Source organism: Heterocephalus glaber, unplaced genomic scaffold (genome assembly GCF_053883595.1).
Source record: "Heterocephalus glaber isolate CG9 unplaced genomic scaffold, H.glaber_assembly_v1.0 deba00001504, whole genome shotgun sequence".
NCBI lineage: Eukaryota > Metazoa > Chordata > Mammalia > Rodentia > Bathyergidae > Heterocephalus > Heterocephalus glaber.
The window spans coordinates 60,412,635-60,436,076 of NW_028258324.1; the positions used below are offsets into that span (position 1 = coordinate 60,412,635).

Sequence of the window (23,442 nt, forward strand, 5' to 3'; positions counted from 1 at the left end):
AACTTTAAGTTAGTTATACTTTACTTTTTGTGGTATGGGATACAATATATATATATATATTCCTTGAATAAGTTTGTATACTATGCATGTTTCCCAACAAGGAAACAAATGGAAAATATTTTGTGAATATACTAGAAAACATAAAGGGTTTCTATAAATCTGTGCACAAGCATTTAAACCTATCATATTTATTATTCAATATATTATAAAATCTAAGATAAGATTAAATTTATCTAAGACTAAATTTCTAAATGAAAAGAGCTTGGAAGCAATGCTAATAACAAAATTTCTTATTCATCTGTATGCTGTTTGAGCACCTACCTAATGTTAGTTTATATGACTGTGTTTTTTATTTTATTTATTCCTCATCCAGTATGCCTCAAGAGAAGTCCACAAAATTGAATCAATGTCACAACATAAAGTACAAACCATACCGCAATCTTCCATCTTGGGCAGCTGCTCCCCCCGTGATAATTTTGGTAATGAAAATACTTGAGTCATCTCCAATGTGTGGGTTGTCTGTACCTCCTGCAATGCTGAAACCAAGCCCTGAATTTCCCTGGGGAGGGAAGGAAAAAATTCAAGAATTATCTTTTTTTTCCCTTTCTTTTTTTGGGGTACCTGGAATTGAGCTCAGGGCCTCGCAACTGCCAGGCAGGTGCTGTGCTGCTGAGCTACATCCTCGGCCCAAGAATTATCTTTATTGAGAGGTTCTTGTCATTGTAGGACTAGAAACTGTACTAAAATAGGAAACACAACATAGCAAGGTACATATGTGAGTAACATGAAGATTCTAAATTAAATACACATGCTCTTAATATATGGAAAATCCTTTCAGAGGCCTTATTAATCAGTAGATGAGTCTAAAGAAAATGTACCCAGTACTTCTGAAGTCTAGTCTGCAAGTCCTTCTTTATTTTTTGGTACCGGGGATCCAACTCAGGTCCTTGCGCTTGCACAGCAGGCAGCAAAACCACTGAGCTAAATCCCCGGCCCTGCAGGTCCTTCTTTAAAAGTATGTGCAATTTGTCGAGTCATCCCTCTGCAGAGGTGTCACTACAAATTTCTTTCTTTTAGACCACCTCTGCGGTATTTGGAAGGAAAAATTTCTCCTAAGAGACACACTGAAGTGGTGGTTCTGCTGCCATTATTTCTCAATAGGTCAAACCAATATATTATTTCAACCTTTTAAAAAAAGGGTGGTAGTGGAGTTTTTCTGTTAACTTTGTCAATAGGTTTTTTTTTTTCTGTCTGGCACAGGGGACTGAACTCAGGACCTTGCACTTGCAAGGCAGGCGTGGTGCCACTGAGCTAAATCCCAGGCCTTATTTTTAAAGGACAAAATTGGAGCTACTAAGTAACAGCTACCACCAGTCATGCTTAACCAAGATACCTGAGTAACAAAAGGCATTTGTTAGTACTGAAAGTCCAAACAGAATTAATTGGTAGCTTTCTTGATAGCAAAGTAAATTTTGCTAAAGCAGGTCACAAGGCTTGTTTTTAAAAACTGGAGAAACTGAATTTCTGAGTATTTCCTTTACAGAAAGGGTTTTACTACTATAAGTCTTCTGGGACTACTGACCTAAAGATGTTTACTTTTGTAAAAATGTCTAACTCTAGCTTTCATACAAATCAAGTAAGTGGATATATTTGGACCCATTACTTAACCAATTAGTATTAAGGCTTAAATACCGCATACTACTTTGTTCTAAAATTGTAATTTGATGAAAAAAAAAACAACAAAAATTTTTTCGGTTTAAACTCTTGAATCTCTGTAATAGTACCAACAGATTGTGGGAGGTAACCATGTTATTTAGGTACTCAAGTTCTTCAATAAGAGAAAAATACAATGTACTGTCCTAAGTTTTACTGAGATTTTTTGAAAGGATGAAAAAGAAAAAATAAGAAGCTAAGAGATAACACAAAATGTTATATTAAAATATATATATTAATACTGTGTTTACTTAAATGTTACTCAGGCACCTACCTAACTTGAGCAGATGATCTTGATTTAAGGAGCAGGCAATAAAAATTGATTTTACATGTAAAAGATCCTCTCAGATCTATTTATTTTCTATACAGTCTATTCTGGCTTTAATTAAAAATTTATCTAAGATTTTAGTTTTAAATATACAGACAATTATCTAGGAGATTTACTTATATGGAACATTTAATTTCCCAGAACTACTGGCCAGACAAGGTGGCATTATTAAAAATCAGTATAAACTGAATGCAGAGTTCTAGTTTTTGTTGTTGTTATTTTGCAGTGCTGGGGGTTGAATTCAAGACCTCACGCATGGTAGGGAAGCACTCCACTGCTGAGAGCTACATCCTCACCCTTAAACAGATGAACTGTATTCACTTTTTTCCCTTCTAAATGTAGATATTCTTAAAAACGTATCTTAAGAAACTTTACTTATCTTAACTGCACCCTTAAGATATTTTCCATTAGAACTATAGTTATTATTTTGCCAGGAAATAAAACTGATGCAATGCTAGTTACTATCATATTAGTTAAAATGAATACTATAGGCACGAAAATAAAAACAAAATTAAAAAGAAAAATTTGAGAAACTGTCACAGCCTAAGGAGACATAACTAAATGTACTATGGTTTCCTAGATGGGAACCTGAAATAAAAAAACATAAAAACTAAGGAAACAGGAATAAAGTTTAGTTCAATTAATAATAATACATATTGGTTCATTAGCCAAAATAAATAAAACTCTAATAATGTAAAATGTTGACAACAGCAGAGTATAAGTTCAGGGTAAATGGGAATTCTTTGTGCCATCTTTTCAACAACTTTCTGGTTAATCTAAAACTATTTTTAAATTATCCAAGAAAAGGATATTAGTGAAAAGAAACATTCTGAAAATACCACTGCTAATTTTATGATCTGTGAACTTAGAAGAGGAAATATTTTACATTTTTCTGTTTTCTGAAAGATCCTTCTGTAGGATCTATATGATTGAGCAATGTATTTTAAAGTTCTTTAAAACAACAGATTAAGATAATAGTTTTTACCCTTTCGAGTGTGATTTCTTCATATTCATAATCTGCATCAGTGCCATTAACCTAATGAGGGAAAAGAGAAGTGGCTCAGAAATTCAGAGTAAAAAGTCTGAAATGGCAAGATAATTTTTGCATGATTTATTAAAGAAAACCTGTTAAATGTGAGTGATCAAATAAAATAGCTTCATTTAAACAATTTTAGAGATGTTCAAGAAATGGAAGAGTATAAATGTAACTTTTCTGAAAACCATCACCTCTTCATTTTCATTACACTCCCAATGAATACAATTTGCTGAATTGTTTAGTTTACTATTATCATTCTATGAGGTTTAAACAGACAAATCTTTTTAAACCCCAGGTTAATCAACACTTCTTCCAAACCTTTCAGAAATTCTTTTTTCTAGAAATAATCCAATTCCATGGCCTGGTAATCAAAGCTTTGTATGAAGCTACCTACCACTTACCTTTATTCCTAACATAAATATGCATATCTCACCTTTTTCTTTTCCCTAAATATCATCCCATCTGAACATCTCTTCTTCCTATTACATATTATATGGTGCAATTTTCCATGCCTACATATGAACTTTAACACTGTCACAAATTTCACTATTTTACGAAAAGTCAGATTCACCATCTAAGATCTTGCTTACAACTTAAGAGACCATGTATTTTCTATTATTCCCTTTTCTCTCCTTAGAGAAGTAACTCTCACGGTAAGGGCTACTGATGAAGGCTAAGGAATTAGGTTAACTTGGGTTTGAATCTTTGCTTTAAAATGTCTACTGATATGCTGGGCAAAATATTAAATGTAAGTCAAAGGAAACTGACCAGTTACATTTCTGAAAATGTCTAATGTCTTTCATCTCACACACTCTTTTGTAATATGATTAAATCATCCTACTGTAAGAGGGAGTCTATTGCCTCTCCCTATGTCCTAGGCAAGCCCTGTGACTACTTTTGATAAAAAAAAAAAAGTGGCACCATTGATGCTGTGTAGTTTCTGAGGCTATATCATATGATACTTTGTAATAACTGCTTTTGTCTTGGTGTGCATTTCCTGGATCCAAGGCAGCTATAATGTGAGTAAATTCAACCAGCATGCAGGGGACCAAACGGAGGAGAACCAAGCCATGTAATGAGGTTATTTTTGACCTTCCAGCCTTTTCCAGTGCCAACTCAAAACTAAATAAAGCAGAACAGCCCAGTTAAACCAGGAAAATCATTAGAAATAATAACCACTGTTCTTTTTAAGCAGTAGGTTTTAGGGTGGCTTGTTATGTAGTGACCAGATAACCACAACAGACATAACAAAACCCATGAAAGCTACTTTGGTTTCTTCACCACACTATAAGAAAGCAGGTCTAGTATAGGCACTAAAGTTCTTTTCTTGGAGCTTCTGAAATTCATCTCTATTGCCTGAGTTTTCAGTTCTAATTCTTGTGGTGCTCATGGACACCAACTCAATTTCTACTTCCGATTTCTCTTCCCTTTTACCTAAAGACATTTTCCCCCTCTAGTTTTAGAGATGATATATATAGCAGCACTTATAATTTTTTATATATAATTTCTATGCATGTAGGGTACAGAGGTACCTAAATATGCATATCTTGTCAACATGAGTGGAAGTTCTTTTTTATAAGTAAAAATAAAATGATATGCAGCTACTGTATTTTTTTTAATCATCTTTATTCTTTCTTGCATGGATTTGCTAAATCCATCATTTTTCTTTTTTTTTGGTTACCGGGGCTCGAACTCAGGATCTTGCGCTTGTGAGGCAGGTGACGGCACCATTAAGCTAAATCCCTGGCCCCAAATCCATCAATCTTTAGCGGTTTCAACACTATGAATGAATCAATTACATTCCGTGTTGTTACTTTCTGCTTTTATTTTGAACAATTCTTTATTTTCATTAGATTTCTAAAAGAAGTTTTTGAGTCAAATGCTCAATTCATTTGTTTACTCTTTTCTGTCTTTAGAAACTTCCATTAAAATTTATAAATTTTTGGGGCAGGGACTTAGCTCAATGGTGCTGCCACCTGCTTTGCAAGCACAAGGTCCCAAGTTTGATCCCCAGTACCAAAAAAAAAAAAAAATTTTCCCCAGCACATGGGTTTGGTCAAATCCCACAACTCTTGCACTGGGTTTATTTTTGTTCATTTATTTCTAAATAGTCTGGAAGTTTTTTTCTGGAAAATATTTCCAAGTACTGTGCTTATAAGGCCTTTTTATTAAAATGAAAATTTTGGTATTAAGATCTTATGATTTCTGCTTTAAGGAAAAAAGTACATAGATTTTCATAAGTCTACAAACAAGGTCAGTAAATATTCCTGCTAATTAACTTGATGCCAAGTCATGATGTGGGTTTCAAAGTAGCACAGAGTGATTTTAAAAGGTAAAAAGTGAACAGGCCATAGAGACTCCTAGATATCTTACTTCTCAATTTTCACTAACTTAAACCATTGGATAATTTCAAATATAAAGACAGTTCATTAGCATTAAACTCACTCATATTAGCATAGGGACCAAAGAGTAAATTCTCAAAAACATTGTTTTTGGGTGTGATGAAAACATTTAATATCTACTCTTTTTAGCAAACTTCAAGTATACATTATTATTAACTGCAGCTGCCATGCTGTACAAAAGAACTTATTCCACCAGTCTAACTGAAATTTTACATCCTATGACCAACATCCCCCCAATCCCTTCCCCTACTCTTGGCCCCTGGTAACCACTATTTTGTTTTCTCTTTCTTTGAATTTGGCTTTTTAGGATTCCACAGGTCAGTGAGGTTATGCAGTATTTGTCTTTCTAGACTTGGCTTATTTTACCCAGCACAATGTCCTCTAGGTTCAACCCTTTTACAGCAAATGACAGGACTTCCTCCTTTTAATTGCTACATATGCTATATTTTCTTACCATTCATCTGCTGACAGACACTTAAGTTATTTCCATACCTCGGCTATTGTGAATAATGCTACCACAAACACAAGAGTACATGTATCTCTTTGACATAGTGATTTCATTACATATTGTTTTTGTTTTTTGGTACCGGAGATCAAACTCGGGACCTTGTACTTGCGAGGCAGACGCCGGAACCACTGAGCTAAAACCCCGGCCCTACATTTTGGATATGTACCCAGCAGTGGGACTGCTGGAGCATATGGTAGCTCTCATTTTGTTCTCCATACTATTTTCCATAATGGCCATGCCAGGTTACACTCCCACCAAGAGCATACAAACACTCTCTACACTCACCAACACTAACTTGTATTTTGATAATACACACCAAAATGGGTGTGAAGTGGTATCTCATTGTGGTTTAAATTTGTTCCCTGATGATTAGTGTTGTTATTTTTTCAATTATCTGTTGGTCATTTGTAATGTGCCTTTTTTGAGAAACGTGTTTTCAGGTCCTTTTGTCCATTTTTAAATTAGGATATTTGTCTTTTTCTTGTTGAATTTTTGAGTTTCTTATGTAGTTTGGTTATTTTACCTTATCAGATTATGGCTTGCACATACTTGTCTCTGTGCTCTGACAATTATTTCCTTTGCTGAACAAAAGCTTCATGCAATCCTATTTGTCTATATTTGCTTTTGGGGTCACACCTAAAATATCTTTTCTCAGCTCAGCATCAACAAGATTTCCCCCTACGTTCTCTTCTAACAGTTTCACAGTTTCAGTTCTTAACATTTAAATACTTCACTTTGAGATGATTTCTGCATATGGCGTAAGACAGAGTCCAATTTCATTCTTTTGACATATGGATGGTTATTTTTTCCAGTATCATTTAATAAAGAGACTGTCCTTTTTCCATTGTGTGATCTTGACATCTTTGTCAAAGATCAGGTGACTAAATACATGGACTTCTGGTGCAGGCCATGGTCACAATCTCGCTGCTTGACACAGCTCCAGTGAAACTGAGACTATGGCTGAAACCACGACTCCATCTTTTGCTTTCGCTTTCCGCGGTAGTGATTACCTCAGTGCTGTACTCCCCGGGAAATCACTGAAAGGATAAAAGTCATTACTTCGGAAATGGTTACTAGGCTTAGGCCGGGATTACAGGAAGAAATGTAAATCCATTTACAGAAAAGCCCCTCACTCATACCTCCATGAGTAGTGGGGACGTGACATCCATAGGCCCTGACTGTACAAAGGGAAATTGGGACATCAACAAATTCATGACGCAGTTATGGCTCTGGGAAGGTCACCCTTGGTCAACACCTATATAACCGCAGGGCACACAACGAAATCTGACAAAACTTGGCCTAATGAAGTAGCCTGACCTTGCTAAAATGCTTCTTGTTCCTCAAATGTAAATCTGATAAGTTAGCAAGAGTTCACATAGCACCCGGAAGAGTATTTAGAACTGGGTGGTCTAAAATAGTTCTTTAGATGATATCAGCTTTTCTTTAATTCTGTATGAAAACACACTGTGAAAGCCTTGTGTAATCAAAACATATATAAGTAAAGTGATTTCGGTATAACTCAGACAGACAAGCTGAGCTGCCCACCCTCTACTCAGTGTCTGTTTCATTCTCTCCTCGCTGACTCCACACCTCCTCTCAGGACCTGAACCCACTGGAGCTGGACTCCAGCAGACTTCTGGATTCTCTATTTGGTCCCATTGGTCTGTGTCTGTTTTAGTGCCAGTAAGATACTGTTTTGCTTACTGTAATTTTGTAGAAGATTTTGAGATCAGGTAGTTCAAGACTGTTTTGGCTATTTGGGGTCTTTTGTGATTCCATATGAATTTCAGAAGTGTATTTTCTATTTCTGTGAAAAAATAACTGGAATTCTGATAGGAATTAAATTGAATCTGTAGATTGCTCTGGGTAGCGTGCATAGATAGCTTAACAATATTACTTTTTCAAATCTATGAATACAAGATATTTTTCCCTTTATTTTGTATCTTTAGTTTTTTTCATGACTGTTTTATGGTTTCCACTGTATAGATCTTTTACTTCTTTGGTCAAATTTATTTAAACTAAGCATTTTACTTGTTTATTTTAGGTGCTGTTATAAACGGCATAAAATGAAAGGAGATATTACAACTAAGGCCACATAAATACAAAGGATCATGAGAGACTTCTATATCCCAAAAAACTGGTAACCAAAAAGAAATGAATAAATTTCTAGAAACATAAACCTACCAAGTCTAAATTATAAATTACAAATCTAAACAGACCAACATTAAGAATGAGAAATTAAAAAAAACCCCAAGGTATAATGGCCTAATGACTAAATTTTTACCAAACATTTAAAAGAACAAATACTCATCCTTGTCAAACTCTTTCAAAAAACTGAAGAGGAAATTCCAAACTTTTCTTAAAAGTCTTCCAAACTCATTTTACCCTTTCCCCCCTTTAGCTTTGTTTTTGGGGAGTTTTTTTGGTACTGGGGCTCGAACTTGGGACCTTGACCTTGCTTGCAAGGCAGGCGATGGAACCACTGAGCTAAATACCCAGCCCTTCCCCCCTTTAGCTTTGAATGGTATTATGCCAACTTTACAGATAAGTCTGGAGAAAACATCAATATATTATCTTCCTGCTCGGCAACAAGATCTGTTCTCTGCTTACATATTCTTTCAAATTACTCAGTAAAGTTTAAATAGTTTTCTTATAAACTCTATACATTTCCTTTTTAGCTAACTGACTGGTATTTCACATTTCTGTTAGTATGGTTTATGTACCCATATTTCCAAATGGTAGTTGCTCACATACTGGAATAGGACTTATTGGATAATTTTTAAATTGTACAAGTTTTTTACTTTTAATACAACTGATTTTAATTATTGGTACACATATGCCATAAAAAAACCCCCCCAAATTTAGAATACAGATGTCCTTTGGTCCAATTTACTAACTATCTGTTGTTTAGGTTCAGTTCAGTAATATCTTTCTAACTATAAAGTAATATATTAATATTAAAGATATTATCTATCAATATTCATATGACTCATGGCACATATTAATGCATAATCTCAAGCAATTAAAAACCTCAAAGCCTCTACCACCACAAAGTAAAAATTTAAAAAAAAATATGTATCAGGAAATAGAAAATGTTCTTCCTAATGAAAAATTAACATAATAAAAAAAGTAATAACTCCTAAAGAGTTTGCTGAAATTTTTTTTTCTTTTTTTTCTTTTTGATACTGAGGATTGAACTTGTGTCCTTGCGCTTGCGCAGCAGGCGGCGAAACCACTGAGCTAAATCCCCAGGCCTTGAAATCTTTTCTAAATAATGAATTTTGGTTGATTTGAAACTATTGTAGTTATCAATTATCTCACATGGGTCAAAAGTGAAGCTCTTAATACGTAAGAAACCTACCAAACTCCAATTGAATGAATGTCCCTAACCTTTAGTTTTTAGAGTCTGTCTTGAGAAAAATAAAGACAAGGGAGAAAGATGGAGATTATAGTGGTACCTTGGTTCATGAATGCTTCTGTTTGTCAATAACTTTTTGCAAACAGAAGTGTTTGGAAAACTTTTTGTTCGTTTACAAACTGCACTGGGTGACCAACATAACCATGCCCATCTTTCCCACACAAACACAAACGTGGCAATCTTCTCCTAAATTGTAGAACAAAGAGTTCATGAATCAAGGTAACACTCTGTATTATTTCAACTTACTTCATTTCCTTCTCTTTAATGGAAACAATTAAGACCTCTAAAATTTAGTGCTTAATCTTGTCCTCAGTTTTACTATTTAAGGATCACACAGGGATGGATAGAAAATTAAACTCAATGTTGAAGAAATGATGTCAATTAATACTTAAAATTGAGTATAATATACTTAGTGGAGAAAAACAGCTTTCTCCCAAAGGATCAAGAGCAAACAAGAATGTTCATTCTTACCAATTTATTAACTTATTAACTAACAATTTATAGTAATGGAGGTTAAACCAGGGCCAATTAGGCAAGGGAGAAAAATAAAAGACATCCAGGTTGAAAAAGAAATATGTCTCTATCTGTAGACAGTATTTTTGTGCATAAAAATCCAAAGGAATCAACACAACAGACCATTAGAGCTAATAAATGAGTTCAGCAAGGCTTCAAAATAAAAGATCAATAACTAAAGTCAGTTATATTTCTACTTACTAGCAATGAAAAATCTAAAAGTAAAATTAAGGGAAAATTTCATTTATAATAGCATCAAAAGAATAAACCACCTAGGAATAAATTTAACCAAAGAGTGTAAGACTTGTACATTGCAAATTGCAAAACATGGTTGGAAGGAATTAAAAATGAACACAAGTATATCAAAGACTTTGATAGAGAAAAGTTTTAGATAACTGAGTAGATTGAATATTAAAGTGGTAGTAAAAACAAAATAAGTAATGTATTCCTTTAAGATTTGCTTTTCCTCTAACTCTTGTTGTTTAAGGTGATGGTTATCTGACTCTTTAACCAGTAACTTTATTATAGATAATATTTTAACTTAACAAAGTTACAATGCCTGGGTAAATTTACAAAACTGGAATTGTATCTACACATCAAAGACCACTAGGGATGAGATAATGACTAAAAAAGGTACAAAAGAGGAGACTGACAAAGAAGGCAGCGTGGACACTGACCAGACCCGTTTCTGGCAGTTCCACCTGCTTACAAGTAAAACTTTTATTATTTTACCTGAATTCTGTGTCTTTGTATATTTTTTTCCACGATTTCCGGAACAACTTATATTTAAGAGCTAAAACTATAAAAATCTTAGAAGTGAAGATGAAAATCTCTGTGGCTTTGGATTAGGAAATGTTTTCTTAGATAAAATACCAAAGGTGACAAAAGAAAAATATATAAATTTAACTTTGGTATTTCAAAAAGATATTATCAAGAATGAGAGAATACAATTGCTACAACAGGAAGAAATTTTTGCAAATCATGTACTAAAATAAAGGACTTGTCTCCAAACTAAAGAACTTGTATAAATCTTAAATACAGTAAAAGACTACCCAACTACATACAAGCAAGGGATCTAAACAGACATTTCCTCAAAGAAAATCTACAAACAGCCAATAAGCAAATGGAAAGATGTTAAACTTCTTTAGTCAACAGAGAACAGTAAATGCCACACAGATATCACTTCACACTTTCTAAGATGGCTATAATGAAAAGGGCGGTAACATCCTTGGAGAGGATTAATAAGATTGGTGAGAATATAGAGAAAATGGAAATCTCATACATCCCTGGTGGGGATACAAAATGATGTAGAAAACTTGAAAAATGGTTTGGCAGATCCTTGGAACATTAAACATAGTTGTCATATGACCTAGCAATTCCTTTCCTAGATATATACTCACGGGAAACAAAAACATATGTCCACACAAAACTTGTAATGATATTCCTATCAGCATTATTCATAATAGCCAAGAAGAACTGGGCTCAGTGCTGCCGCCACCTGCCCCACAAGCGCAAGGACCCAAGTTCGATCTCTGGTACCAAAAAACCTAAAAAAACCAAAAAACCCAAAAAACCAAATTTTTAGGGCCAGGGATTTAGCTCAGTGGTTCCGCTGCCTGCCTCGCAAGTGCAAGGACCCGAGTTTGATCCCCGGTACAAAAACAAACAAACAAACAAAAAAACATAAATATATATAATAGCCAAGAAGTGGACACAACTCAAATGCTCATCAACTGATGAGTAGGTATGTAGTATGTGCACACAACAGAGTATTATTTGGCAATAAAATGGAATGATTTATTGATATATGCTAAAACATTAACCTAAGTGAAAGAAGTCAGACATAAAAAGCCACAAACTGTGTGATTTTATTTACATAAAAGATGCAGGACAGACATATCCATAATGACCGAAAGTAGATTAGTGATTGCCAGGTGCTGGGCACAGGTAGAATGGGGAGTGACTGTTAATAGATATAGGGTTTCTTTATGGGGTAACGAAAGTGTGCTGGAATTACAAAGTGGTGATGATGGTACAATATTGTGAATTTTAAAAAACCCACTGACCTGTATACTTTAAAAGAGTGGATTTTGTGGCATGTGAATTTCACAATGTAACAACTTTCTCAGGTGTAAAAGTAGAGAAATGTAGTAACATAAATGCAATTATGACAATGAGCTAATACATTTCAAATATATTAAAGATAATAAAAAGTTTATTAACACTGTTATTGACAGTTTGGGGTAAAATGCATTAATATATTTTTATTAAAGTATAAATTGGTAACAAGTAAATCTAAACACACTTTCTAAGCAGTTGTATTTATATGAATGTATTCTAATTATGTACTTGTATATACAAACACAAATATCCACAAAATTATCAACAGGGCAATGATTTTAAATGGTAATAGTCTGTAAACAAAATTCAGATAGACTTGCATATATAATGTTCATAGAAGGGTATTTATGAAACTACTACCACTTTTGCCTTAGATGAAGGGATGAAAGACTAGGAGCAGGGGTGGAAGAAAAGTTCTCACTTGGAAATTCTTTTGTATGTTCTGAATTCTGTAAGATGGGTATGCAGCCTTTTCAATTAATAGTTACTTGATTTTGGGAAGTGTGATGACTGCAGCCAGAAAAAAAAAAAGAAGTGTCCTGAGGCAGCAACTGAAATCAATCTACCTTTCTTCCCTTAGTCATACAGCCTTATGATTCTAGATCCTTTCCTACTATCTACTTGTAACTGTGAACTATTCTTTGGGGTCCTTCTAATAAATCTCTAGTCATAGGGGTAGTCTTGGAGACTCCCAACATATCTTGCTTAGCAGGAAAAATATTTGTTCAGTAATATGTCACACAAACTTGAAATCATACAACTTTTACTTTTGCTTGGTATAATAATTTTGGATTTGATTTGTTGACAATTTTCCTGAAATGCCCATGCATTTATTTCCTTTATGATACTATAATTTGGTTAGTTTTCATCTAATACTCTTTTAGCTAAGTGTAAAAACATTCAATCACTGACTTTGCCCCTCAATAAAATATATTTCAACAAAGAAAACAAGGAGAGAAAGAAAATGCTAACAAAAGTACGAAGAAAATTCTGTTTGACTAAATATGCTGTTTAAGTGTGGAAGATAACAGTGAAAGAAAAGAAGAATCTGGAAAAGGCATGGAAAACCCTTTTTAGTTTGGTGTTTAGTTTTTTTATTATTCCAAGTTTTTCCATAATCCCCAGATATATGATACATCTATACTCATATAAATACAAACAGAATATAAAGCCAAAAAAAAAGTTTTAAAAAGTATAGTCTGAAAATTAACTATAGTTCAAAATTTGGAAAAAGGATTTTCATAGTCTTTAAAATGATTTGCTAAAAACAACAACCACCATCCTCCAATACCCAGAAGCACAGACAGGAATTATTTCTACTTTAAAGTAGGGACACTATTTCTTTATTTCCAGAGATATTTTCCTGTAAGTGAAAAATGTCATATAACTCCTACTCTTCTGGTTATTCATCTTTAAAGCAAAGAGAACTTTTTTAAAAAGTAAGTTTAATCAATCTAAAAATACAAAGTTATAACTAGATTTTAACATGAACACACATACACACTTGTTTACTAAAAATCCAGTTATTAAATTAGACTTTTATTTTATTTTTTAAAATTTTATTTTATGGGTACATTTTAGGTATACAATATAATGACATTCATCATTGGAAATCTGCACCCTTACATACCCTCTTGGTTCTTATTTTTTCCCTACTCCCCTGCCCTCCCTGTCCTCCCTTCAACCCCTCTACCCCTCCCCATTTACAAAGACTTTGTTTCCTCTTTTTCACTTTCTCATATTAATTCCATTCCCTTCTTTCCCTTCCCCTTCCCCTACCCTTCCCACTTGCCCTTCCCCTTTGCTCCTTTTCTTCCTATTTTACATTATCTATTATACCTTTTAGTCCTTATTTACACTTTCAGTTTCTCATACTAGACTATTCGGTATTTACACGTGTCCTATTTATTTCACTTAAGAGTATCACCTCAATGTGCATCCCTTTAGCAACAAATGTCTCTAACTTCTCATTTTTTTCATGGCTGAGTAGTACTCCATTTTAATTTTAAAAACCACAGTTTCTTTATGCAGGCTCCAGTTGATGGGCAATTGGGCTGTTTCCAAGTTTTAGCTATTACAAACTGTGCTGCTATGAACACGGGTGCACATATATCACTGTGGTATGATTCTTTTAATTCTTTGGGGAAAATAACCAGAAGGGGAATAGCTAGGTCAAATAGGACTTCCAGTCCTAGTTCTTTGAGGTATCTCCATACTGATTTCCACAGTGGTTGCACCAGTCTACACTCCCACCAGCAGTGGAGCAGGGTTCCTCTTTCCCCACAGCCCTGCCAGCATGTTATTTGGTTGATTTTTTTTTTTTGGCTGATTTCTTGATAGCAGCCATTCTTTCTGGGATGAGGTGGAATCTCAGCATTGTTTTCATTTGCATCTCTCGAATGACCAGTGATCTTGAACATTTTTTCATATGTTTATTTGCCATTTCTACTTCTTTGTGTGAGAAATGTCTGTTCATTTCAGATGGCCATTTTTGGATTGGGTCTTTAAATTTGGGAGATCTGATTTTTTTTAAGTTCCTTATACATTCTGGATAGCAGACCTTTATCTGAGGAACAGCAGGTGAAAATTTTTTCCCACATTGTGGGTTATCTCTTCACACTGCTGGTGGTTTCTCTTGCTGTGCAGAAGCCTTTTAATAAGAAGAGATCCCACTTGTTGATTGTTTGTGCTAGTTCATGGGCAACTGAGGTTTTGTTCATAAAATCTTTTCCTACACCAATGTCTTCAAGAGTTCTACCTAACCTCTGTTCCAGACAGTTCAGCGTTTCTGTTTTAATATTTAGATCTTTAATCCATTTTGATTTTAGTTTAGTGCATGGTGAGAGATATGGGTCTAGTTTTAGTCTTTGGTAAGTTGAAACTCAATTTCTCCAGCACCATTTATTAAAGAGGCTATCTTTCCTCCAGTGAGGGTGTTTGGCTCTTTTGTCAAAGATGAGGCGGCTGGCTGAGTGTGTCTGGAGTTGTTTCTGCATCTTCTCATCTTTTCCACTGGTCCTCAGGTCTGTTTCTTTGCCAGTACCATGCTGTTTTTATCACAATAGCTTTGTAGTATAGTTTCAAGTTGGGGGTTGTGATACCACCTGACATGTCTCTGTTACCTAGAATTGCTTTTGCTATTCTGGGTCTCTTCTTGTTCCAAATGAATTTTTGGATTGTTTTCTCAAAGTCTGTGAAGTATGCTGCTGGGATTTCAATTGGGATTGCATTGAATCTATATAACAGTTTTGGAAGTATGGACATTTTCACCACGCTGATCCTTCCCACCCAGGAGCAAAGGATGTCTTTCCATTTTTTGATATCGTCTTCAATCTCTCTTTCCAAAGTGCTATAGTTTTCAGAGAAGAGGGCTTTGATTTCTTTTGTTAGGTTGATTCCTAGGTATTACAGTTTTTTGGATGCTATTGTGAAAGGAATTGTTTGCCCTATTTCTGTCTCAGTGAGTCTGTTGTTTGTGTAGAGGAAAGCTATTGATTTTTGTGTGTTGACCTTGTATCCAGCTACTATACTGAATTTGGTTATTAAGTCTAGAAGACTTTTGGTGGAGTTCTTGGGGTCTTCTATATAGAGTATCATGTCATCTGCAAATAATGACAATCTGACTTCTTCATTTCCTACCTTTATTCCTTTTACTTCTTTCTCTTGTCTATCAATTAAGACTTTTAAAATGACTGAATATACATTATTATGTAAGTTACTACTGGTCAGAGAAAGACTTTACTGAAAGTTGATCTTCATAATTTCAAAATTAAACCATAAAATTCTACTTCAATATTTTTGTTTTGTATGAATATGAAAAAATAACTCAAACAGGATACTATTGCTTCATTTACTAAATCAATTATAGGTATGGTATACAGTGGATCCACTCCTTAAGTAAAATGTGTTAGAGAAAGTCATGCTGTGATCTTTGTATCAAAAACGGAACAGGAAAGGCAGAATTATTGAATGTGGAGAGGAAAGAGAACTTACATAAGTCGGTGTTTCCAAACTATCTGTGTTGACCAGTACTGGAGGAGGATTTGCCTTTAAAGAAAGAAGTGTAATGTGTTAGGTTAATAAGAAAATCAAAATATGCATATTAATGTTCACAAATGTTCGAATTGTATGAAAGACTTGTTATTTAAGTTATAATTTTATTTAGACTTTCTATATGTTAAATCAAACATACAGCACTAAGTGAAAAAACGAGATATAAGTAAGTATAATTAATAAATTGCTGGGCCGGAGATTTAGCTCAGTGGTTCCGCCGCCTGTCTTGCAAGCACAAGGACCCAAGTTCGATCTCCGGTACCAAAAAAACCCCAAAACAACAAAACCCCAAACCAAATAAATAAATTGCTAATTCTGCTAAAACAGAAAAAATTTAAAGATTTACAGAGAAGCCCACCATAGCCTTCTCATATTCTAGGCAAGCACTCTACAACTCAGCTACACTCTCAGCCTTCTCATTATTAATGAATATTCTTTAGTGTAACAAAAACAACTCTTCTGCAGAAATCCGGGTTTCTTATTCCTAGAGATCCTATGACTATTTTAATCATTCTGCTACCCAGAAGAAACTTATTTTTGGCTTGAATTATTGCTCTCCACTGCTATTCCAGACCACTTAGAGAATGAAATGTTATAGCATGAAAAACAAGCAGAATAATGTCCATCTAAAGTTGAAATGAAAAAAGCTTGATTTTCTAGTTAAGTTAGAAGTGGTTTATATGTGGAGATAGTAAAAAAGAAAATTTAATTAACAACAAATGAGAAACCCCAGAAAACTCATATAATTCCCTTCAGAGCTATTTCCTTTGTATATTTGAGATTACAAAAGTACTAAGCATAGGAGATGGAGGAAGGAGGTTTACTTGGGCCCAGGAAGTTGAGACCAGGGTATGGAACACAGGGAGATCCTTATCTTAAAAAGAGAAAGTACTAAGTCAATCAACATTTTGAAGAATAAGAAAGATGACTGTCCCTTAAACAAACTTTAGGAGATATGCTTATAAACATAATTCTCTTAGACTTACATATAAAAGCTGTATGAAAAAGAACACTATTCCAAAAAAAAAAAAAGAAAAAGAACACCATAACTCAACAGTTTTCTTCCAAACGTGTATTTCAAAAAGGTAGCTATTTGGAATTCAAATAATATATTATTTTCAGCAAAGTACTAAGATCTGAATGATTATATGATAAAATGCTTAAAGACAATATAGTTTCATGGTTAAAAAATTTACAGTATGCATTTGGGCTACATAAAGCAGGTTAAAAATGAGTAAGTAATACTTTGTTAGATATAAACATAACATTAAGTATTTACTATATGTTCAACCCTACCATTAAATGAAAGTCTACCTGTGAATGATTCAGTGAAAATCAAACTTGTAAAATTCTACTTGTAAAACTGCTATTTAAATAAAACTGAACTTACAGATAGCTGTAATTTTACCATTATTTGAAATAATTCTCACTTCATTAAAAAATTTCATGATAGAATGTCACTGTATTTTGCTCAAGCTACCATAGAGGAGAACAAGAAAGAACAAGTCTAAAGTTACAAAAGAAGTAACACTTTAAATATTATATGAAGGCTATTTGATTCCTTCAACTTGTTTAAGGCACACATACAATGGAAAATTTTATCAAAGTCTAATTCATACTAAAAACACTATAATGTTAGCTGCCTGTCACCATCAATTCATCTTCATTGCATAAATTATCTTTTGATTTCAACAGTCTAAAAAGTTTTGTTAATGTTAAAATATATACAAACAGATGATATAAAGTATTATATTCAAAGTAAAACTGGGAGGTTTGGCAGTAGTAGGTGTTAGGAAACAACTAAGAGTGAACATGAGCTGACTTGTAGCTGGGTAATAAGTACATATAAGAGCTCACTGTGCTAATATACATTTTAGTATTTTCAATTTTTGTGTAACAAAAGGAGAAATTATACTACAGTGAAGTACTCAGTTTATAAGAAGCTAATAGCTAAAGCAGTTTTGAGATGGTATGGGTTAGGATTGCTATTAGGATATTACCATTCAAACCATAAAATTGATTTTATTGCTCAAATTTCATTTCAGAATAAATATGAAAATGACTTGTAATTTTGACTCAAAGAATGTTAAATAAGCAATATATGTATAATAGGTTTATTTGTACATGGAGCTCAAAATTAAAATGAGTGACTGATCATACTTGAAGGGAAACCACAGGAAACTTGAACTGGACTAAACCTGTAAATTGTCAAGTTAAGGATTAATCAAGAATTTCAATCAAAACTAACATCAAGATAATGAAAAGTACCTAGCAATTTGCAAGACATATCATAAAGATGGTTCAAAATAGTAGCCTACTGAAATGATGCTCAAGAGACAAAAGGATACGAATGCTTCAAGTTTAGCCACCTAAAATATAAAAATATTTGAGACTGACTCAGTTAATAGATAAGTAAGTAAAATATGTATCTTGAAATAAATTATACTTTACTAATTTGAGATATTCTAATTTTTCATGTAACAAAATGCAGAAATGGTATCTGATAAAGTAGTATTTTCATTTCTCTAATTTGGTGAAGGTGGGAATGGGAATTTGAATGGGTGTAGAAAGTATGACATTTGTAACCTAAAAAGACTCCATAAGCAAAGCTAAAGAACAGGCTGCTTCAAAAAGATGAAACATAGGGGCCAGGGCTTTAGCTCAGTGGCACAATGCCTGCCTCACAAGCGCAAGGTCCTAAGTCCGATCCTCGGCACCAAAAAAAAAAACCACAGAAAAGTTGACTACAGAAAAGATGTATTTTTAGGTAGCCGAAGTAAAGGACAAGAAAACTAAAACAGCTGATCTGGCCAGTTTAAGACATTAAGAACCTTAAGTAGGACAGCAGGTAGCAGAACAGGTAACATGTAATTACCAACTTTACTTACAAGGAAATTAAACAAGACTGGAGAAGAGTATTTTAGTTATCTCAAGTGCAAAAAATTTTTCCATATGTCACTTCAAGTGACACTGTACCTCCAGCCCTGGTTCCAAGTCTCTTTCTACCTCACTTTATCATTCAGTGACATTTGACTGTAGCCAACTGCAGTTTGATCAAAGCTCATTTTCTCTATCTACGAAGACATAGCAATATCTGCCCATATCCAAGAGGACTACATGAGGCCCCAAGTGGCAATATAAAGGAAAGAGTGTTGTATTTGATTGGAAAGTATATAAATGCTTAGTCATTATTATGTATTAACAATATATAGCATCATGTAGGTTTCAATTTGGACAATAAAGTCCTGAAAATTACTTGGGGATTGGGGGATTAGTAAAAGAGCAAAGATATTCCAGAAGGAATCATTAACAAATCCTAAGAAATTTGACTCCTGTCAGTAACAACACTTATGAAACTTAATTTTGCTCATTCAACTTTCTTTTGCGGGGGGTTAGTGGGGATCGAACTCAGAACCCTGCACTTGCGAGGCAGGTGGTGGCACCACTGAGCTAAATCCCCAGCCCACTCATTCAACTTTTAATACTCTATCTCATTATCAAAGAATCTTGTAGTGATTGGTTCATAATAGACTGAAACATTCTTAAAAATTTCAGAGGGCAAAAATACTTTTTAAAAAACGGTGTTAAAATAATGGTAAGATCTAGTTTTTAAAAACAGGCCAAATGAAGTTTAGAAAAGGCAATTACACTTTACTATTTCTTCTGAGCATTTATCTAAGTTTCATTATTTATTTACTTAGTGTACCTTTCTCCTCTACTGAATGACAAACAAGTGTCTTTTTTCCAACTTGACTTCACAAAGCCCAGAGAATACACCTTCGATTCTAGTTTGAGACACACTGCATTAAAAGTTAAACACCTTCACTGAGTTGATCACTGTAGGTTAAAGTGATTATATAAATAAATGGGATAGATTTCTGGGAAGACGGCAGGGTAAGAAGTGCAACAAATGTGTCTCTCCACCTAGATAGCAACTACAGTGGCAGAATCTGTCTGATATGACTATGCCGGAACTCTAGAGACTTTTGAAGACTCACAACTTCCAGGTGGAGATCTAGATGGTAAATTCAGTTCATTCTGGTTACTTTCTGCTTCAGTACAATATAACTACATATCTCCATCCCCTGAATCCTGTGGCAGGCAGGCAGTTGTACAGTGTTCACATAAATAATAGCTTACATATAGATTGTAAGAGTAAGAATGGGCAAAAAAAATCCTGTCCTCCAAATACTGGAGATCTATATACAGATAAGTGCTTCTTCTGATCACAGAGATATAGACAAACAGGCAGTGGCCACTGCTCTTGTGCCTCCCCCACTGCTGCATGCCTTCCCCACTTCCAGCTAGACTGATTTCCAGAGGGCCTCTTCCCCTGCCCTCATTTCCTTTTTTCCCCTTTTGGAGAAAGACACTGAAGAGTAGGATATTAAAAAGTGACAAGGGGCAAACTGAAAAGTCACCACATATGCTGGGAATACGCAGGCTCAGCAAATACCTGAGAAGACCCTAAGTTTAAAACTCAGGCTGATTCTTGGCAGCCTATAATAACCAGGAAAACAAAACATTAACAAAGAGAATTCCAGAGGAGAATATGCATCATTTAAGAAAAAAAAAAATCACAAAGCATACAAAGAAACAGGAACATAGATTCAGAAAGAAAAAGGTCAATACAACTATTTCTGTAAAAGATGTGATAGCATATCTCCTACACAAAGAATTTAAAACTTTTAACTATGCTCAAAGAACTAAAAGACACGGATAAAGTCAAGGAAATGATATATGATCAGAATGGAAATACAGAAAACCTAAAAAGAAACCAAAAGGATTATTATGGAGCTATATAGTAACTGAAATGAAAAATTCACTAGTGGGATTCAAAAGCAGATTTGAGTAGGCAAAGGAATCAGCCATCTTTAACCATGTAACAGTTTATCCCAGGTGTCACTTGGGCAGTGCATTTGTTTACTTAGTGACTCCATCTGAGCATCACTTGGGCTGGTGTCATTTCAACCAGCTGATGCTTGTATTGAATAAAATTATTTTTTATATAGTTCCTGTTACATTAACTTATAAAAATTAATTTAAAACCCAAGTTTTGATCATCCTATTTTTAAATAATTGGACTGGTAAGTGGTTAAAGTAAAATAATGGAAATCGACTGAGTAACAAAAGAAGAAAGATTTAAGAAATGTAAATATGGTCTAAGAAATCTATGAAGAACACCATGAAGAACAAGAACATACATACTGTGGGAATCCCATAAAGAGAAGTGAGAGAGGGGAAGAGAGAATAATTTGAAGACACAATGGCCCAAACTCCCCAAATGTGGTGAAAGATATAAATATAAACATCTAGTAAGCCCAAAGAACTCCAATAAGATTAAGTCAAAGAGACCCACACTGAGACACATTATGAAACATGTCAAAGATCAGAAACAAAGGAAATTCTTGAGAGCAGGGAGAGAAGTGACTAATTGCATACAAAAGGTCCTCATTTTTAGCATATTTCTCATCAGAAACTTTGAAGGCCAGAAGGTCCTGACTGGATATATTCAAAGTGTTGAAAGAAAACAAACAATAACAAAACTCTGTAAACTAAAAAACCTTTATCCAGCAAAACAGTCTCAAAAGTGAGGGACAAAGACGTTCTCAGATGAACAAAAGCTGAGGGATTTCATTATCATGTCCTGAAAGAACTGCTAAAAAAATAGTCCTGTAGGTTAAAATAAAGGGACACTTGATAATATCTTAAAATCATATGAAGAAATAAGATTTAGTTAAAATAAATATTGTTGGTAATAATAAAAGCTAGTATAGGTCAAGTATACCCTATCACTTTTGATTTTCTACACTGCCTAAGAGCTAGAGCTGAGTCTAAAAGTTTGTATTAGTAAATAATTAAAAGTCAACATTAAACATATAAATACAATTCTAAAAGCTAACCTTATTGTAACTCTGGTTTCTAACACCACATTTTGTATTCTATATAATTTAAGAAAGTAATGCATTAAAGTTACTTTTTTGTTGTTGTTTTTCGAGACAGGGTCTTACTATGTAGTTCAGGTTATCCTTGAACTCACTGTGTAGTGCAGGCTGATCTTGAACTCCAGGTGATCTTTCTGCCTCAGCATCCCAAGTGCTGGTATTATAGGTAAGTGCCAACACACCTGGCTTAAAGTTACGTTTCTGGGCATATAAAATGTAAAGATTTAATTCTGTGACATAAATAAAAGAGGTAGAAACAGAACTATTAAAGGAGTAAAGTTTGGGTATTACTGAAGTTAAACATACATAAATTCAGAGTAGGCGTGTTTAGGATATTAAATGTAACCTGAACAAGGCAAAGCAATAAAGAATATAAACAAAAGAAATGAGAAAAGGAAAGTATTTCACTACAAAAAACAACTAAATGCCAAAAGACAATAATACAGTACAAGAAATGAGATACAAAAAAGCTGCAAGGCATATAGAAAATAAACAATAGAATGATAAAAGTCTTTTCTTTTTACTAATTATGTTTAATGTAAATGAACTGAACTCTCCAATGAAAAGACAAAGACAAAGACTGGCTAGCAGAGTAGATTTACAAAAATGATCCAACTGGGCCGGGGATTTAGCTCAGTGGTGCCACCTCCTGCCTCACAAGCACAAGGTCCTGAGTTCGATCCCTGGTACCAAAAAAAAAAAAAATCCAACTATAGGCTGTAAGAGAGTCACCTCAGATGGAAGGAAACAGTTATGGTGAAAATGAAGGATGGAAAAGGATATTCCAGGTAAATAGTAACTATAAGAGAGCAGGAGCGGTTATACTCAGAAAGAACAGACTTTTATAGTGGGGCATGGTGGTGCAGTCTATAATCCCAGCCACCTAGGAAGCTGAGAGAGGCAGATTGAAAGTTTCAGGCCAGCCTAGGCAACGTATTGAGACACTGCCTCTATAAAAAATAAAAAGGGCTTCGGGCGCCTGCCGCACAAGCACAAGGTCCCAAGTTTGATCCTTGGTACCAAAAAATAAAAAAAAAATAAAAAAATAAAATTAAAGAAATAAAAAGGGTTAGGGATGTAAACTCAGTAGTATAGTCTCCCTAGCTTCAATTCTGAGTACTGTAAAGAAAAAAAAAAAGACATTACATTAAAGATATTTTTAAAAGGCTCTATTTAGAAATATGTAATAATTAGAAACACTTGTATATGTAATAACAGCCCATAAAAATATAAGATGCAAAAACTGGCAAGGGAGAAACAGTTCTAAAATAATATTTGGAGTTCTTGTTCACTAACATGAACAGAACAGTCAGACAGACAAGAAATAGGGAAATAATGAAGATAAACAACACAAGAAACCAAGGAGATCTAACAGCCTATCTAATAACAGAGTATGGATTCTCAA

The 23,442-nt window shown here is 34.1% G+C and overlaps 1 protein-coding gene across 29 annotated transcripts in view; it reads right to left on the minus strand.

Moving 5' to 3' along the window:
• Dlg1 (discs large MAGUK scaffold protein 1) overlaps positions 1-23,442 on the minus strand; it is a 220,945-nt gene that overhangs the window by 86,465 nt on the left and 111,038 nt on the right. For 23 of the 29 annotated variants that reach the window (XM_087186995.1, XM_087186993.1, XM_004834734.4 and 20 more), the window contains 3 exons: positions 16,033-16,086; positions 3,027-3,077; positions 435-559 (listed from right to left, as the gene is read on the minus strand). In XM_087186995.1, the coding sequence (XP_087043121.1) occupies positions 435-559; positions 3,027-3,077; positions 16,033-16,086 (230 nt within the window). The remainder of the gene's footprint in view (positions 1-434; positions 560-3,026; positions 3,078-16,032; positions 16,087-23,442) is intronic. The other 6 variants (XM_087186996.1, XM_087186994.1, XM_087186992.1 and 3 more) reach the window with 1 other exon arrangement.